Genomic DNA, 18,364 nt, shown 5'->3' with positions numbered 1-18,364 from the left:
CCCTCCAGTTGCCAAACACATTTACATTTTAGGTTAAAATATATAAAAATAAGTGAATTTCATTATAAAACACATTCAGATTTCCAAAACTTCCTTACCAATTCAGGAACAAGCATTGCTCTATGTAGAAGAAGTGATGATGATGCTCCCTTACTAGCACTTTTTGAGAAACTTTTCTGTTGATCTCTTCCTGAAGACAAGGTTTAACTAGCAGATTGATAATCAATAGAAAAACTCTTTGAAAATCAGCTCTTACACGGAATCTCTTTAACAGTAAGCCCATTTAATTATGTCAAAAAAATCAACAAGGGTTTCTTATTGTTGTTGATTGGATGGTTGTTTGACTATTATCATTAGCAGTTTCCCACTATAAGTTTTGCCCCCTTAGCCAGGTAAAAAGTGCAACTTATGACTTCCAGATGCAAACCACAGTTATCAGCCTTACATTTCGACTGCAAATTTGTTTTGCTCCTTTGTGAAGTTCCCTAGGGGTAAGGTTCAAAGTAGAAACAATAGAGGAGTGAGAAATAAAGGGAGGGCATTTCAAACCACATGTTACAAACAGAGAACAGAATCACAGAACGACAGCATAACAGTGGACTCCAAGACAAGATGGCAAGACAGATGTGCCAGACAAGAGACACATGCCTGACTGCTGTGTTGAGGAAAGCAAACACAAGAACAAAAGCATACAGATGTGTCGTGAGAGCAGCTCATGGGCCGCCGTGACCCAATGGAAATAATAAAAACGAGAACCCGTGAAATTATAACTACAAAAGTTACCCCCACAATTCATACAACTGGACTTGCTGGGTTAGCCTGGATGTGTCACTTGGATGAAACACAAGATGGCATCGTTACAGCCATGCATTGGTGATGAAGGCCATGGTTAGTTGATTAGCTACAAAACTGTCACTGCATGCCACACAATGATCCTGGGCTTGTCCAGAAATAAAAGATACAACAAATATTCTACATCTGCAATAAAATTCTTTTTATGCCATCTGAAATTTGTGGACAGGGATGTGTTTCTCTGTTGTATCTGGATGTCTGTCTGTCTTTCCTTTCCTTTTCTTTCTTTTTTTATTTTATGTTTTTTTCTGGCTCATCTGTCCTCCTTTCAATTAATTACATGGTCTTAAGGGGGGTGGGGAGTAAAGGCAAGTGGCCTGTGCAGATATGGGGAAAAATGAAAAGGGAAAAGGAAGGAAATTAAAGCAAAAAATATATATAGGAGGAAGAAGAAGAAAACACAATGTTTCATTCTTTTGTACACAACTTTCTTGGATTTGCTGGGGTTTGTTTTGAACATAAATATAAATACTGGAGGGATATGCTGAAGGGGGAGAAATTAGAGATTAGGATGGCAAGAAAAGATTTTGTTGCCTTGTTTGTTTTGTATATGTATATATCTCTCAGTATTTAAAAAAATGATTATAATTACTAATAAATATAGCAATGAGTTTAACATAGCCATAATGACCAAAATACTAAATATGAATCAAAACAAAATAAAGTAAATTGAACACCAAAAATTCATGCGGCACAAGATGAGGTGAAAACAGCAGAAAATGCTTTTCAAATATATACAAGGTATATATCTATTTATATATATACACAGGAATGTGCATATATGGATAGATATATCTGTATAATTTTTTCTCTCCACCCCTCCCAAGGATAACTGAATTATGTAGTCATCACTGTAATTATGATACAGAAGGAAATAAAACCCAAAGAAAAGTTCACATGCTTTGTTTGCCAAGTTAAAACAGTATCATGCATGTCTATGTTGGCTGATGTAAAGATGATGGTGTGAATTTCTGTGTAAACACATGACTGATGGCAGGGACTGTTGTTAATCTCTGTTTACATTAGTCTAATATCACTTATACTGTGTCTACATATATATGGAGGGATAGGCACTATATATTTAGTATGCACACATATTATATATAAATATATATATATATACACACAGTATATATACTAGGACTTATGGGAGAAAAAATGCAGAACAAAAACAAAGAAAAACTCATAAAAAACTTTCTTTAGAAACCCAATCCCTCTTTATTAATTTGGAGGATAGTTGGTGGGGGCAGGGGGAACGCTTGCTTAATGATTTCATTAAGCTCACATGTTATCAACTACTTGCATTGGCGTTTGAAATCAGGAAGTTCTCATGAGTTTGTCTTGGAATGCTCCCTTAGCCATGCCCATCCTTACCCTACTACCTAAGAAGCCCTGGACCTACACCATACTGTACATGTGTTCAAAGAGAAGTTTATTACTGAACTGTACTAATTTCTCAATCATAGTGAATCTGAAATTCTGTGCCCCCAAACTAAGATACAAAAGAATGATCTTTGGGGTTAAATGATTCTGTCACTGGCATCATCTTCTATGATTTTTCTTGCCCATCCTTAGATGGGGTATGCTATCGCTGAATTAGCAACATCTCCTCTGAGTTTGGATAACATTCTAGGAATTTCCATTCATCATCCACACTGTTTCTTCCCTTTCTTTCCCTTCTTTCCTTTTTATTCCCTTTATTTTTGTATCTGTCTTCCCTAAAAGACTATGAACTCCTAGAGGTGTTATGTCTTATTTTTTTTTATTTAAAAAAATTTTTTTAACGTTTATTTATTTTTGAGACAGAGAGAGACAGAGCATGAACGGGGGAGGGTCAGAGAGAGGGAGACACAGATTCTGAAACAGGCTCCAGGCTCTGAGCTGAGCTGTCAGCACAGAGCCCAATGCAGGGCTCGAACTCACGGACCGCAAGATCACGACCTGAACCGAAGTCGGCCACTTAACCAACTGAGACACCCAGCTGCCCCTTATTTTTGTTTTCCTATCACCTATTCTAGTGGCTACCCATAGCAGTCACTAAAAGTTATTGTACAAATGATTTCCAAAACTTTCAAATGGAAATGTGTACACTTACACATTGATCTCATTGATTCCCCTCCCTTGTCAACATACCACAAAATGTTGAGTAATGGAGATAAATGGAATTTTTATTTTTATCATTCTGGTTATTAGATTTACTGTTTTTGTTACAAAAAATAACTGTTTTGTTACCATGATAATGGTCAATCCATGAGTCACATATTTTCTGTATATCATGCCTGAGCTATCAATTGCCTACCAGCCAATTAGTAGGCTTTCCTATATATTTCTATTCTTACCCTAATTTGGCCTGGATCTAAAGATGTCAATAACTCTTTCCCTTTGTGTACACCAGACATGTATTATAACTCAAATGTAAAAGTGACTAAGGTCTATACCCAACAATGATTAATTAAATTAACGAAACAACATCTGTGTACATTCTTCTTAACAAAAGTGAAACCATTTTGAGATTACTTCCCATTATCCTTTTATTCCAAGTGTTTTAAAGTGGACTTGGGCTCCACGGTGGATTCTGGACACGTGACGCTCAAACATTCCTATGGCATTTTATTTATGCGTTGACTATGCTACTATACACTTGATTTCATTTAATTTTAGAAAAATTTTTCCATGTGGTGATTCAAGATTTGTAAATAGAATTATCATGTCATGAGCCAATTTTTCCATGTGGAACAATATTTCTAAAATTGAATAAAAACCCAAATAAAATGTGCAAGTTGCTAATTCTTCAAGCTTGCTGAAAACACTAATGGCAAAATGTATTTCTATACACATATAAGATTAAAAATATCATATTTAATGTCGATGACCAGCACATTCAGTTTTTTTTTAAACTATGGATTCTGAAAGATAAGACTCTATTTCTTCTTATCCTTCTGATCTAAAATTATTATTGTCTTAACATTTCAGCTGCATTTTCCATGGTGTTTCAGCAAATAAAAACCTAAGGATTTGGTGAACTTTTAACAATTCAGCGCCAGATTTTCCTATTATAAATGCTGAGGCGTCTCAAACGGATAAAGATTAAGAACCCAGTTCCACCTGGAGAACATAAATAAGGCTATGCTCTTGGTGTTTTGCCAAATTTAAATTTCACCCACACTGGGTTGAATATTATAGTGCGACTAACAAAGAGGAACAAAGTAGCAATAACACCAAATGCAAATGTGAGGGCTGTAGATTTGAGGAGTAAAAACACATCTGAGAACCACTCTGGGAAAAGTAATTATTTTGTGATCTCAAATTACTGCCAATAGTTTAAACATCTCCCTCAATCCAACCATTAAGAAAATTGTTTAGCACAGGTCTATTGATGGATGGATCTGCTTCATCTTTACTTCCTTTTACTGTCTGCCCTCTGGTGGACGTACTGTCCCTTGAGATTTGACCAAAGGACATTTAACAAAAGTGGAGGCAAGACCCCTGGCTAATTGACAACTAGAAAAATGTATCCCTGTGTAATGGCCGGGTAAATCAATACTGTTGCTAATTGTTGCCATGCCCACTTCTCAGGTGTAAAAGGCATTTCTTTGTATTTTTCTCTCTGCTCTGTGACCCCTGCCCCAGGACTTTAGAATACTGAGATCATAAATATATTAAATTCAGAAAGTTGGTAATTTTTAATTATATAAACGCTCACCTAAGAATACAGTGTTTTCTATTTCTAAAGATGGAGAGAGTGGGGATAGGAGCAGGAAGGGAGAGAAGATATTTTTTACATTTAGGAAGTGACTTTCATCAATTTCTCTATGTTTCAGAATTGATTCCCACATTTTAAATCACAGATGTGAATTTACTAAAGATGTTAAGTGGAATTTGACTTCCAAAATTTCATTTATCAAAAATCCCATTTTCTAGTGGTCATATAAATCCTCTCCAGCTTCTCTACTTTGTTGTTGCTGTTGGATCCAAAGAGGTGAGAACAATGAAACAGGAATTTACAGCATGATTTAATATCAACAGAAGTGTGCTTGGGAAAAAAAGGGTTTGTATGCAAAGACAAAGTCTGAGATATTAAATAGATACTGACTTCATTTGTGGGGAATGCAATTCATGTGCACAAATTAGGAAAGTTAAAACCCTAACCCCCAATTTTAAGTCCTGAAATAGCTATTCAAATATTCTTCTGCATATTTTCATTTGATGTAAATACCTTCATTATGATTTTATAAACTTTTGTACCAGGATTCTCCCACAGAGGGTCATGACACTGAGGCTTTTCTTTCTGGGAAGCAACTTTATTCATGCCAGCTGGTCTCAGTTGGGTTCATATGGAAGAACTGAGCCCCAATCACCATGTGGTGTAGTTTTTTATACATTTTCTATTTCTTTGTCTCCCATATATGGGAACACACAAACATGCAGTCTGATTAGGTGGTCTCAGGTTACAAGGTCGTGAGGGAGGTCACATGCTCACTCTTACAGCCTGGTTGCTCTGAGGTTGTGTGTGTGTGTGTGTGTGTGTGTGTGTGTGTGTGTGTGTGTGTGTGTGTGTGTTCCTCCTCACATTCCTTAGGGAGGGGAACCTACCACAGTTTCAATGCTGGTTTCTCAAAGTAAATGTTCAGAAAATGTAATTTTACCTGTGACTCATTATAAAAAGTAGAGGATTTTTTTTAAGAAATGTGGATTTTGTTAGGGTGATATTTATTTGCATGGAATCATATATTTTAAATAATTCAACAGGTTTTATTTGGCTCTTTAAAGGCAGATGAAGTTAGAGGTAAGAAATATCTCCAACTTTAATGTAAGATTATGAGGTATGTTGAGGGTCATATAAATTCAGTCAAATACTAACTGAGCTTTCACTCTCTGTGTGGCTCTAACGGTGCAGGGGTTTTTTGTTTGTTCGTTTTTTACTCATTCCATCCAGAGAAAATTTGAGACCCATTAGACCTAAAGGTTTCTAGACTATCATCAGCCAAAGTCCAAAAAAATTTAAGTGGTCCCTCAAGATGATATAACTAAGCTACACAAATGAGCGTGATCTCTAAGTGCCAAAGTGAGTTGTGGGCACGAAAGGCAGTTGCTTACATCTGACTCAAAACCAGAAGCTTTAAAATCCATTTTGATTTGAAGATGAAAAATAAAAATAATTTCATTTAAAATTTGATGCCCAAATGAAAACAAAAGTTGTTGAATAGAGCAAATTCTAAATTATGCAAATTTATGAAAAATAAGAGCTTCTAGTGAACCTAAATAATCAGGAAAGAATCAGTAGAAGTTAAATGCCTTATAACTGAGACAGCTAGAAAATCCTCAACTTGCCAACAAAATGAGAGAAGACAAGGTAATTGTTAAATAAGATAAAACAAGGCCTGGGTAATTAACCAAACTGAGTGTATTTCCATCAAACATCAGGCCTGGAAAGAGTAAAATTTGAGAAACTGAGGCAGTGAATTAGAATGTTCAAACCCAAAATTTTAATCTCAATATTCACACAGAATCTCAGAGTAATCATATATGCCGAAGAGATCCAAATATTGCCATTATTATCTGTTGTTGCATGGGCAATGAAAGATTTCTCTTTAGGCAGGGCAAATCTAGCCCCAGAAACAACTGGCTTGCATTTTTCTGATTTTTAACCCACACTGTTTTGGGAAGATGTGAAGGCTATGGAGATATTTCTCATGGGATGCAGAAGAGGGCTTTGTATCTCTATGTAACCTTCCTCAGTGTTAATCAGGCCTCCAGGGTAAAATCTCTACATCAGTTAGGAATATCTACCTCCTTTCTGTATTAAATATGCTTCTGACATATTTCCCTGTATATCTGAATCACTTATCAGGAATACTTAATGGAGTAAATAAATTTAGAAAGAAGAAATGCTCCTTCTTCAAATGTGATGAGTTGAATAATCCCAGGCAGAAGGGATCAATATTAGTCTCTTAGAGCTACATGTTAGCTCCTTCAGGGTAAACACTCTGTCACCTACTTTATTTATATGTCCCCTCCTACATCCCCTCAGAGAACACAACAGATTGTTTTAAAAACAGCTTTTATCTCCCACCTGCCCCATGTAATTATATTACTCAAGAAATGCTGGCATTGAATTTCTGTCCTCTGCTTTTGAATCAGATGAAACACCTGTGCAGCCACTAAAAAAGCAAATGGACTTAGCTTGGGGCCATTCAAGTGTGGGCCTGTTCAAGTTCAATACCAAATGGCAATATACACCCACAACCTGGGAAGCTGTACTCATGAATCAGATCTGGAAACCCCCTCTGTTTTGTTATGGAGGTTGCTATGGAAATGACTTAGCATAAGAGGCAGGGAAGTAGTAGGGGAAGACAGGGGTAATATTTTGGAATGGTCAAGTCTTAATTTTTATGAGAAGACTTAAAATCTAAAGGTTTGATCAACATTGTTGCATATATACAGATATCTCTGCTATGAAAGCAAGAAAACCAGAGAAAGGATAAATAGAAAAATCCAAATTAAAGTCTAGATATCTGAAACTATTGGCCATGAAATCAGTTAACTTAACATATGTATTGGGGAACATGTCATATATATATCTGAATTCCTGAGACGGGGCACATGCCTAACACACAGTTAACTCAAAAAATACTTGCTGAACTGAATTATTTTGGAGAGGTAATTTAGGTAGCAAAGCTCCTAATTCTACTTTCCAAGAGCTCATTTATGAAAATTATTAGAACAGGAGGGCCTCAATTCTAGAGATACACTGTACCCTGCTCTAGCACTCAGAAATATTGAATGAATGAATGCATGAATTAATGAGTGAATAAAAACTTGGTGTCCAAGTTCTGGTATAGACTGGATGTATCTAACCTCCAGTATTATTAAAGCCTCATGTAGTACATTATTGTCTAATAATCTGGAAAAAAAAATCTGACCACCAGGCCACAGTTGCTTTCCTTCTACACAACTGAGCTCCCAAAGAAACAGGTCACACTCCAAAATGCAAAGGTCCTACCTATTATTATATCCCTATGTAATGCTAAAAATTGGAACCCACAGAACTTCCTGGATTCAAAGCCACTTGCAAGACACCAGTCAGTCCTTCAACAAAATTTGAGAAAATGTAAATCATCTTGGGGTAAGAATTGGAAGGTTTTTTCTTTGGTTATATTATTTTTTTTCACAAACCTTGAATTTCTCCAGAATTAGCAAAAGAAAATGTTTAATGGCTCACCTCTTTTTTTAAAGAAAAGAAAAAAAATCAAGCAAACCAAAGAATCAACTAGAATATTCTATTTCTCTTAGCCTTTGCAGAAATAAGATCTTGACCCAACTCCAGCTTTTAACTCTATTAAACATACACAGAAATTCGATGATATCTGTTCTCTATTATATATATATAAATGTTTAACTTATAGCAAGTCTCAAAACAGACGACTTGGAAAAATTGATAGGAAATAATCAGGGACTGCAGTTGCCTGCTGGACATTATATCATATATAGCTCACTATAAAGAAAGACCATAAAAAGATCAAAATGTATCTGGGTGCAAATGGGGAACACACTGAAGCATCAAGTTGCCAACTCTCAACTTCAGCACAATAGATACATTTTGAAGCATCTCAGCTATTGACATGGCATGGTTCAGTACTAATTTTGTTTTTACTAAGCTATAATACTGCACAATTTCTCTAAACGCACAATGAACAAAATTAGTATAAATATAATACCATGTTAACTGCTGTTGAAATCCCATGGAAAATGTATGTATGTATGTATGTGTGTATGTATGTATGTATGTATTATTTATTTATTTATGTTTGGTTTTGGCTTCCGGTTTTGTTTGCCATGCAGACTCAGAACAATTCACGAGGCTTAAATTACCTTTATAGTTCCACTTTGGGTTCATGGTGTTTTGATGTTATTTCTGTATAGACATCTTCATGATCCCACACCCTGTCAATTTCATAACTGCCAGTGGCTGCTGTACTTTTCTTGTTCCCATAGTTAAGCTGGGTGTCGGATTGCTCAAAGTTAGGCGGCACACCATGGCTTTTTCTTTAGTTTTCAGGAAATAACTTTAAATTTCCCTGAGATCTTATCTGCTCCTTCCATGGGATTTGATGCTTTTGATTATATATGAATATTTATATATGTATGCTTATACATATATAGATACAGGAAATACACACATTAACACACTATAATATATATATAAAACACATGTATATTCACATATATGTATGTATTGTTTTTTGCAAATGTAAAAAGAAAGCAAGCAAAACAAGACTGACCTAACCTACCTGTACTCGGCTCACACTCAACGAAGTCCTCATCATCGCTTGAACATTCAGCAGATGAAACAAGGTCATCTGATGTTGGCTGTGCGTGTCAAAGGAAAAATAATGGGGTGGGGGAAGAGAGAGGAGAGAGAGAGAGAGAGAGAAAGATAAGGAAACCCATGAACAAAAGCATCAAAGACTTATCACTATGTCTTGCCTTCCATCATTATTACTCTTTCTCTTCTCTAAAGAGGGCATGCTGTAGGATAAAGAATTTTAAACTCTTGTGTGGCTGTGAATGGTTATGGGGTCAGACAACCTGTATGGGTTTTATGAGGAGGTGAAAGACTCAGAGTGGTTCCAGGAGGCTCAAGATCATCCCATCCCCATAAGTCACATTGTACAGCCTAACTCTATTTCTGACTGTAATTTCAATTTTGAGAATCCAAAGGGCAGGAGAAGGGCTATGCAAATTTTGGACAATACACGAGTGCAAGCCAGCACGGAAAGGCACTGCGAGCTTTGAGAGGGTTTCAATGCATATGGCGTGTGGTCTCAAGTGCATGATTTGGTGGTTGTGAATCTATAGGCTGGCATAATTAATGAATGCTGAGGAATGCAGTCTGTTCAGGAACAGTATAATGGCTTTTCTCGCTAGCAGCGATCTCTTCGTGTAATTGCTGCAATTAACTGAATTAGTAATGTAGGCCAGCAGAGAAATACCACATGACAGCCTCTGGACACAGGTAGGGCTGTTTCTGAGGACAGCAGAAAAAAATGTAGTTGCAACAATAGTAACTCAATTTGAAACATTTTCTTTTTTCTATTCGATCCTGCAGAAACTCCCCAGTGCCAGGGAATCTGCTGCAAGAAATACAGAAAACTGTATGTATAGGTAGTAGGAAGGGCCTTTGCGATACAGGAGATGAGAAGACTATTTTCTGTACCTGATACATATTGCAGGCACAATAAATACTACTGAATAATTAATCTACAGATCTTATGTCCTACTATGTGCATGAGAGTACTCAATATACAGTTGTTCAATAAATGCTCATTTCTTTCCCACCTTGATATTAATAATGTTAACTGACTTGCTGATTTTATTATTCTCAGTGCACTGAAGTCTGAATCCATATTCAAGAGGAAAAGCAATTACAAGCCAGATGCTGAGCTAGACATGTATATATATTTATTACAGTTATTATTAATTGATTAGATATAATTCTCACAACAATCCTTTGGGATGGATATAATTATTATACTTTTAAGGAGAACTGAAGTTCAGAAAGGACACACGGCTAGCAAGAAATAGGATTTGAACAGATATAGCTTAGTCAAAGTCTGTACTTGTGGCTCACATAGACTTCTTTTACACCTCTTCTTACATGATGTTAATTATGGACTGAACTCTTACAAAATTAAAACACTGCAGTTTTAAGCCCCCCAGTACCTCAGAATATGACAAATATTTGGAGATAGGGTCTGTGTTAAAATGAGATCATTAGGGTAAGCCAAATCAAATATGACCGGGGTCCTTAATAAAAAGATGAAATTAGGACACAGACATGCACAGAGGGATGACTGTGTGAAGCCACAGGGAGAAGACAGCCATCTATAAGCCAAGAAAAGAGTTCTCAGAAAAAAACAACAACCCTGCTGACACCTTGACCTTGAACTTCCAGCTTCCACAACTGTGAGAAAATAAATTTCTGTTGTTTAAGCCGCTCAGTCTGTGCTACTTTGTTATGGCAGTCCTAGCAAAGAAATGAACACGACAACCGATATGCTTAGTATTTCCAGACAACATCCTTTTTGAAGTACACATGCTAAGCATAGAATTACTGGGCACAACAAAGATTAGTAGAAAAACCACACTAGGTAATTGATTTCGCTTAATTGACAGTGGTAGAGAGGTGCCTTAAACCATGTCATTGATCTTGATTCTACATTGGACAGGGAGATACTTCAACCCCTGCTCCTCCTCCAAGTAAATAGAAAAAAGGATTTTCAAACATACTTTTTTTTTTCAATTAGACAGTACTGAAGTGTGCATTTCACTTCCATCAAATCCAAACTGGCAGTTGTGTCCTAGAGCCACCATGTTTTTGCAGTAGAGACAGAGATGGTGAGCACACCTCCTTGGGAGTTTCCCGGTGTGTGTGGGCCTGTACAGGGCCCACTTTCAGTTACTGAGGGAAGGGAAGTGGTAAGGGAACACATGTCAACTGTGCAAATGCAGAGGCAATCATAAGAGGCAAACAGCATTTTTGCAAGGGTCACAATCATTCTTTGATAGTTCTAAAGCATGAGTTGTGCATGGAGGGAAGACCTCCCTCAAGGAAGCAAAAATTGTTTTGGGTGTGTAGGGGGGATGGATCTCAGGTATTAAAATGGTTTCTGACCTGCCAAAAAGCCCACAGTGCTTAAACAAATAGACAGTATATCTGTGGTATTAAAATTTTATGGGACGAGGGCAATTAGGGGAAAAAAAAAAGATTGTTTAAAAAATTCCTCAGAGGATGGTAATAAAAAAGAGGCCTAGAACACACTTCAAAAGTATAATCAATTATACTTGTTGGTGACTTCATTATAAGGACCTTGCAGAATGGCCTGTATGTGGCATAACTAGCGTAGGTTCCTAGTACTGAGTGAACGCTAGTGGGTTAAATGAAAATCTAGTGAACTCATCCCAAGAACTGAAAGCCAGGCAATAAAATTTAAGGTCATTCAGAATGTGAGAAAGCAATGCATAACTCCAATAGAAACCAAAAAAGGCATTAGTGAAACATTAATGGAAACTTTTAACAATTATAAGAAAGTTGTAGCCATTTTGATGAGCCAAAGATATGACATAGAGTTTCTTTTCAGGAAGAGTTCCAGACTCTGAGGTTGAAAGATATTTACTATTTTCCCCTCAGCTTTCCCCTGCCTCCTCTAGTACTGCACAAGTTCTCCCCGCTACCGTGTTTTGGGTGACACTGTCCCCAGCACTCTCTTTCCCTATCTTCACCTCCACTTGTGTCCCCCAGATGGGGCTCAACCACCAATGTACACCCCACACATACACTCTTCCACATTTCTACTCCCTTTATCCCCAGTAAACTGACCCTGTGTCTTACTTCCCAGAGATTTTATTTCTGCTGATCTTCTATATGAATATGGATGAATACAATGTTCCTCCAGAAACAGAAGTACGTTTTACCAGTAGTTCCTATTAATAGTGGCTAGACTTCAAGGAGGGTCCATGACAGGCAGTCTAGCAGACCACAGAGTGAGCAGGACTGACTCTTCACTGAGCACAGCTGTGACTCTCAGCTCCTACACTTATAGTCAGTGACCAGGGGTTGAGTTACTTCCCTTCTCCAAGCCTCAATGTTTCTATCTATAAATTGGGATAAACATAGTGTCCTGTCATCAATTTAAGTGACAAGTTAAAAGCGAAGCTCTGTTCCTGGCATATGGTATACACTCAGTAAGTAGAAGCAGGGTGCCTGGGTGGCTCAGGTGGTTAAGTGTCTAACTCTTGATTTTGGCTCAGGTTATGATCTCATTGTTAGTGAGAACGAGCCCCACGTCAGACTCTGCACTGACAGCACAGAGCCTGCTTGGGATTCTCTCTCTCCCTCTCTCTCTGGCCCTACCCTGCACGAGTGTGCACACCCTCTCTCAAAATAAATAAATTTTAAATAAAATAAGTAAATATTAGCTAAGACTAAGTCAATCAATCAATCAATCAATCAATAACAGCAATGCCAAGCCTAGTTGCCATTCCTAGTTTAAATAAAGTTTCCATCCACCTATGCATTCTATCTCCAAATATTCATCCCCTTTAGAACCATTCTTTCCTGGGGCTCCTGGGTGGTGCAGTCGGTTAAGCGTCCGACTTCAGCCAGGTCACGATCTCACGGTCCGTGAGTTCGAGCCCCGTGTCAGGCTCTGGGCTGCTGGCTCAGAGCCTGGAGCCTGTTTCCGATTCTGTGTCTCCCTCTCTCTCTGTCCCTCCCCCGTTCATGCTCCGTCTCTCTCTGTCCCAAAAATAAATAAAACGTTGAAAAAAAGAACTATTCTTTCTTACTGATAATTCATTAACTCCACTTTCATTCATCACCTCTGGTTGCATCTGTCATGAAGAGTGATAAAGAAAAATACACTCATAGAGATGCCAAGAGAGCTTAAAAATCACTGGAAGATAATCTGTTTCCCATGGCTCTGGGTCCAGACAATTTGTGTGGGTTTTATGTGAAGTCAGCCCCTTCCTTTCGGTCCCTCAGACCCCATCATCACCAATTACAGCCACTGCCAATGAAATTCCCAAAGCCATAACAAACATCTCAATCCCCTCATTGCCCAACGCAGTAACCAATGTTTGCCTGGAGAACCTGGCATCCAATGCTACCACGCCTGCCACAGAACACTGTGGTTTCAGAAATCCTGGCTCTGCCAGGGGCAGTAAGCTTTGATTTGCAAAGGACTCAGGATTTAGAACAGTATATTTAGGGATTAAAAATTTTTTTTTTACTACTCCTATCCCTGACATTAAAAAAAAATCCCCAAATTACAAACCAGAGTTTTGGGATCATATGTACTTAGAATCACCTCCTAAAGTAATGACAATATGATCCAAAATTACTCTTGGAAAACCCAAGGCTTTCTTTTAGTAGCTCTTTAATTTTCTTGTCTCTTTCCCTACATAGAAGTAAATGCAGGGTCTAACTCTGAACTTTGGGGAAAAAGGCACACTCTTTGACTATTGGTTCCCATGACTGGTGAATTATGTTTCACTATTGCAGACACATACAGAATCAGGATGTAATTATTATGAATAGAATGGAACTACGGAATTTTATCTTTAAATAAAATACAGTAGTATTACCAGTTTGTGTGTGTTTCCTACAATGATAACCATTTTTCATAATTACTCATAATCCTTAGAGAAAAGGAAAAGTTAGTACTCTTGAGAAGATATTTGAACTTTCTAGAATCATGCTTACTAATAACATTTACCACTTATTAAATACTTGCTATACTCAGATGTCAACTAAGCAGTTAACACATATTAAAACTTTTAGTACTCATAATAACCAAGGGTGTGGACATTTGTAGTGACATCTGCTATTTTTAACTGCCCACCATCCATGCTCCTTCAGGGAAGAGTACTGCTTTAGAAGTTCTTCCATTTGTATAGTTATGCTGGGAATGCTTATCAAGGGCCTTCTATGTCATCCTCATATCTTTCCCTCACGATTGCCTAAAGCTCTCATAATTCCCAATGGCTGAACTTAAGATATTTACACATTATGGTTCCCATATATCAAATATCCACATTATACGTAAGTCCCTCAAGAAAGAATACAAGATCAGTGACCGCCTCTGAACCAAATAGTTTGATAGTGGATGGACTCCCAAATCCACCATCTATGCTATATGACTATATCATCAAAGTGCTTTATTCATCTTTCATCCATTCACTTATTACTGTAATAAATATTTACTGAACACCTATGTGTTAAGCACTGTAACTGTTATGAGGGATAAAGTGATAGATAAACCATAGTTCCTCTGCTCTGGGGATTCACAGTCTCTGAAGAGAGGACCGAGTAGACAGGCAAACTTGACAGGGTAAACTGAATGCCTTGACAAGAGTAAGCATAAGGTGCTAAGAGAGCAAATGGCGGGGGGGGGGGGGGGGGGGGGGCGTGGTAATGAGCCCTGAGGGACAGGAAGCCCTGAAGCAGGGAAAATGGAGAGCTGCTGGTGGAGGAGAAGGGCATTCTAGATGAAATCAACAGTCTTTGCAAAGGCTCAGAGGCATGAAGAAGCACAGTCTACTGGTATACCCAGGAGTAGTACAGGGGTGAAATGATGTACCAGCATGACAGAACAACAGCTACCTGAGTTATCCTGTTGTTTTTGAAAACTCAGATAATGAGCATGAATTTCATATCCTGTCTGGTCAGACATCTCTCCTTCCCCTCCCCACATCTCATCAGCATCAACCGGCACCTTTCCTTTGGAAGCTCATATACATGGTTCCAGAACATCATGCAAGGGTCTCGCTGTGCCATCCCTCCACAGTGCGGATTAAAGATCTTACTTTGCCTTCTCAAGAGCAGGAAAATGTTCTTCTGTCCCTGTGCATTAGCCAAGTCCCATATTAAAAATAATAATTCATATTACTCCATTTAAAAATACATATTGCATATTTTTAATCCATATGTTGAAATTACTTGGTTCTGTATTAGGATTCATAAAACTAAAGATAGGTATTATAATAACTTTCAATAAAATATCTGTCTGGAAGGAGTCCTCTTTATTCTTTTCTTGAAAGATTTTTTTATTGCATTTGTATTCTTTTTTTTTCTACCAATGTTTATTGAAATTACCTTAGAATAAACTGGGACAGAAGAAAGATCAAAACTCTACCCACCAGGTAAATTTATAGGTATATTTACCTTCCAATTCCCTCAGCTTCACAGAACTGGCTTCTCATTTTCCTCCAGTGAGTTATTGTTTTTGTAATCACCTGCTTCTAATTATTTAGTCTGAAGGGGTCTACTCATCTCAGCACAGGGGTGGCTCTACTTCATTCTTCATTGCTATCTGTTATTTGGCATGGAGAAAAATGTCTGCTACCATGGTCAGAACAGCTCGAGGTAGATTTGCCATGTGCCCTCCTTCCTGCCCAGATGCCTATTTGTGACTTCAAATTCCAACCTTTAGCCCTTTATCTTATACTGAGAAGAGGCTAATCATTTGGGGGGATAATCATTTTTCTCCGCCCAGTTCCTTGGAAGCACAGTTATTTGACCGAGATTAAGCGCAAGATAAAATAAGTCTTGCCACAGAACAGCTTTATGAAATTATAAATAACACACTCAAGAATGATGATCGCCTTTCTTCCAGTGAAAAAGGAAAAGAGAAAGGCCCATAAATATTCTGAAGTCCCACAGAAAACAGCCATACATCTCTGCAGCTGCTTCATGCTGAAAAGAATTCAATTCCTTAAAATACTTGGTGTTTTAGTTTTTCCCCTCTATACTTCTATTCTGTGATAAAGTTGAGGTTTAAAGTATCTCATATGAGAGAGGGAATCATACAGCTTCATTATGAACATTTATTCTCTATTTAAATCATGTCTGAGATACTTTTAATTAAATAAGAACCCAAAGACTCTAGGTAAATCTATAAACTTTAATGAGATTTGGAAACCTTGACCATCACAATTAAAATTTATCTACTAGGGCTTTATCAAATTGTTGCCATTGCATAGTCCCTTTTTGGATTGATGCTTATAGATCCTCCACTCTGAAGGGGTTTACTCTGAAGTACATACACACACACACACACACTACTGGATGGTTTTTAGACTGAACCAAAGATAGAAAAAGGCCTGGAGCTTGGGCAAGCTTGTTAGAAGCAATAATCTCACCCTTCCTCCTCTCTCCCACCACCCTATCAATTCTTCCAACTCAAGCCCAATACAGAAACAAGACCTAGGAGTGGGATTATCAATACCCTCCTTTTATTCTGAACATCCTCTTCATAGTCATTTTCAAGACATTTTCAAGACAAACAACTGACACTAATATGAGAAAATGAAACAAATGAGTTGAACTTGTCATGCTCGAGTGTGAAAGCTCAGGGAATCCCATGAGGCGGGCTCTGAACAATGGAGACAAAGAGACCAAGTTCCATCTAGTTAAGATGCTTTTTGAGTTCCCCTCAAGCCTTACATCTATGTGCCCACATAACTTTATTGGAACACCCTGTGAATTTTAAAACTGTCTTCTGAAGTTCAAGCTATTGTGGTTTTTCAAAATACTCCTTTCCTCTTTTCTCCCTGCCCACTCCTGGAGATAATCACTTGCCAAGTTAGACATGAATGTGTACATATTTTACTTGACTCATATTTCCATGAAATGAGGCGGCTTTCAAGAGAATTGCCCTGGGCTACAGATATGGCATTCGGTATCACCAAATTTAGTTAACTGGACTGGAGCTAAGAAAATAAATATGAAAACAAAAACCAGAAAATTGTTCTTGATATAGGATATTAAGTATGCATACATTTACTTATTCAATCGGTCTTCACCCAACAAATGTTTATTAGCTGCCTACGATGTGCCAATCGCTGTGCTAAGGGGGCTGGACAGACCAATTCCTTCATGTAGCTTACAGATTACTTGGATTTGAGCCAGGCCAAACTAGAAAAACTGATAGGCTGCTACACCATCAGCTGCAAAAACATAAAGTTAACGTGAGTCCATAAGTGGTACCCACTGTAACAAAAACTGATTATTCACAGTCATTCACAAGAGCAGATCACATAGGAATCCAACCAAATAGTACCACCAGATTCCCTTTAAACTCTGCTCATCCTCAACAGCCTCCATATTCTTATTCTTCTTTTCCACATTGCATATACTGGAGGAGGATAAAAAACAACATGATGTATAGTAACTTTTACTAATGAATTAACCTTTAAGGAAATCCCTTTGCAGACTCAAGATTTAATTAACAGTGGAAGAACCAAGCTAAGCTTAGCCAAATTTTGTGCCAAGGATTGGGGGTCTTTCTTTCTATCCTGGAGGTCTTCTAGGATTACATAAATAAATGTGGTGTGGCATCTTTTTTTTTTCTTTTCTTTCCAGTTTTAAGATTTCTTCCATCTGCTCAAAAAAGGAAGGGTGGATCAAGAGAAAAGGGAGGGAGGAGGAAGAAGAGAGTGGGTAGAAGGGGGATTAATCTATCTGTTGTTCAAGGCAGCCTGACAGAGGGAAGAGGAGTATTGAACCACAGAAGATTAACCAAACTTCAATGTACCTTCCCCAAAGCAGGAGGAATGTAATGCTACGTGGTGTTCCACTGATAAGCAAATCCCTCTAAATCCTTTCAATTTATTTCTTGGCCTGGAGAAATTACATATTATTTAGGAGGCAAGGAAGAAGAAAATACAAACCACCCCACTCAACCACACACCATCTCTAGGAATCTAGACCAGGAGCCTATTGATTACATACACCTAAGGTCTGGGTTGGGTAGCTTTTTCCGATTGGTGCAGTCCTCTCTAAGACAGCTAATCAGGAAGGCTTGGCTGTGTTCCTACTGTTAAGTCTTTTGGTTTTTCCCACAAACTTTGTTGAGTATTTAGGGTCTACCCATTACAAGGGAATGCCAAAATTATAACCAAAGCTCCAAAGACCTAATCTAGTTTTGTTGTTTATATTTTTGTCTCCCTG

General features: G+C 37.8%; 1 protein-coding gene across 37 annotated transcripts in view; it reads right to left on the bottom strand.

The window, feature by feature from the left end:
- Window positions 1-18,364, bottom strand: part of NRXN3 (neurexin 3) — a 1,570,655-nt gene that overhangs the window by 49,585 nt on the left and 1,502,706 nt on the right. For 20 of the 37 annotated variants that reach the window (XR_008417276.1, XM_053889672.1, XM_053889666.1 and 17 more), the window contains one exon: window positions 9,135-9,222. Coding sequence is in view for 35 of the 37 variants with exons in the window: in XM_053889672.1 (XP_053745647.1) it covers window positions 9,135-9,222 (88 nt within the window). In the remaining 2 variants the exon portion in view is untranslated. The remainder of the gene's footprint in view (window positions 1-9,134; window positions 9,223-18,364) is intronic. The other 17 variants (XR_008417277.1, XM_053889673.1, XM_019427373.2 and 14 more) reach the window with 1 other exon arrangement.

Source organism: Panthera pardus, unplaced genomic scaffold, assembly GCF_024362965.1.
Source record: "Panthera pardus isolate Hobbes unplaced genomic scaffold, ASM2436296v1 HiC_scaffold_24, whole genome shotgun sequence".
Taxonomy (NCBI): Eukaryota; Metazoa; Chordata; class Mammalia; order Carnivora; family Felidae; genus Panthera; species Panthera pardus.
The sequence above is the reverse complement of the archived record's forward strand: the minus strand, read 5'-3'. Positions and strand labels throughout refer to the sequence as shown.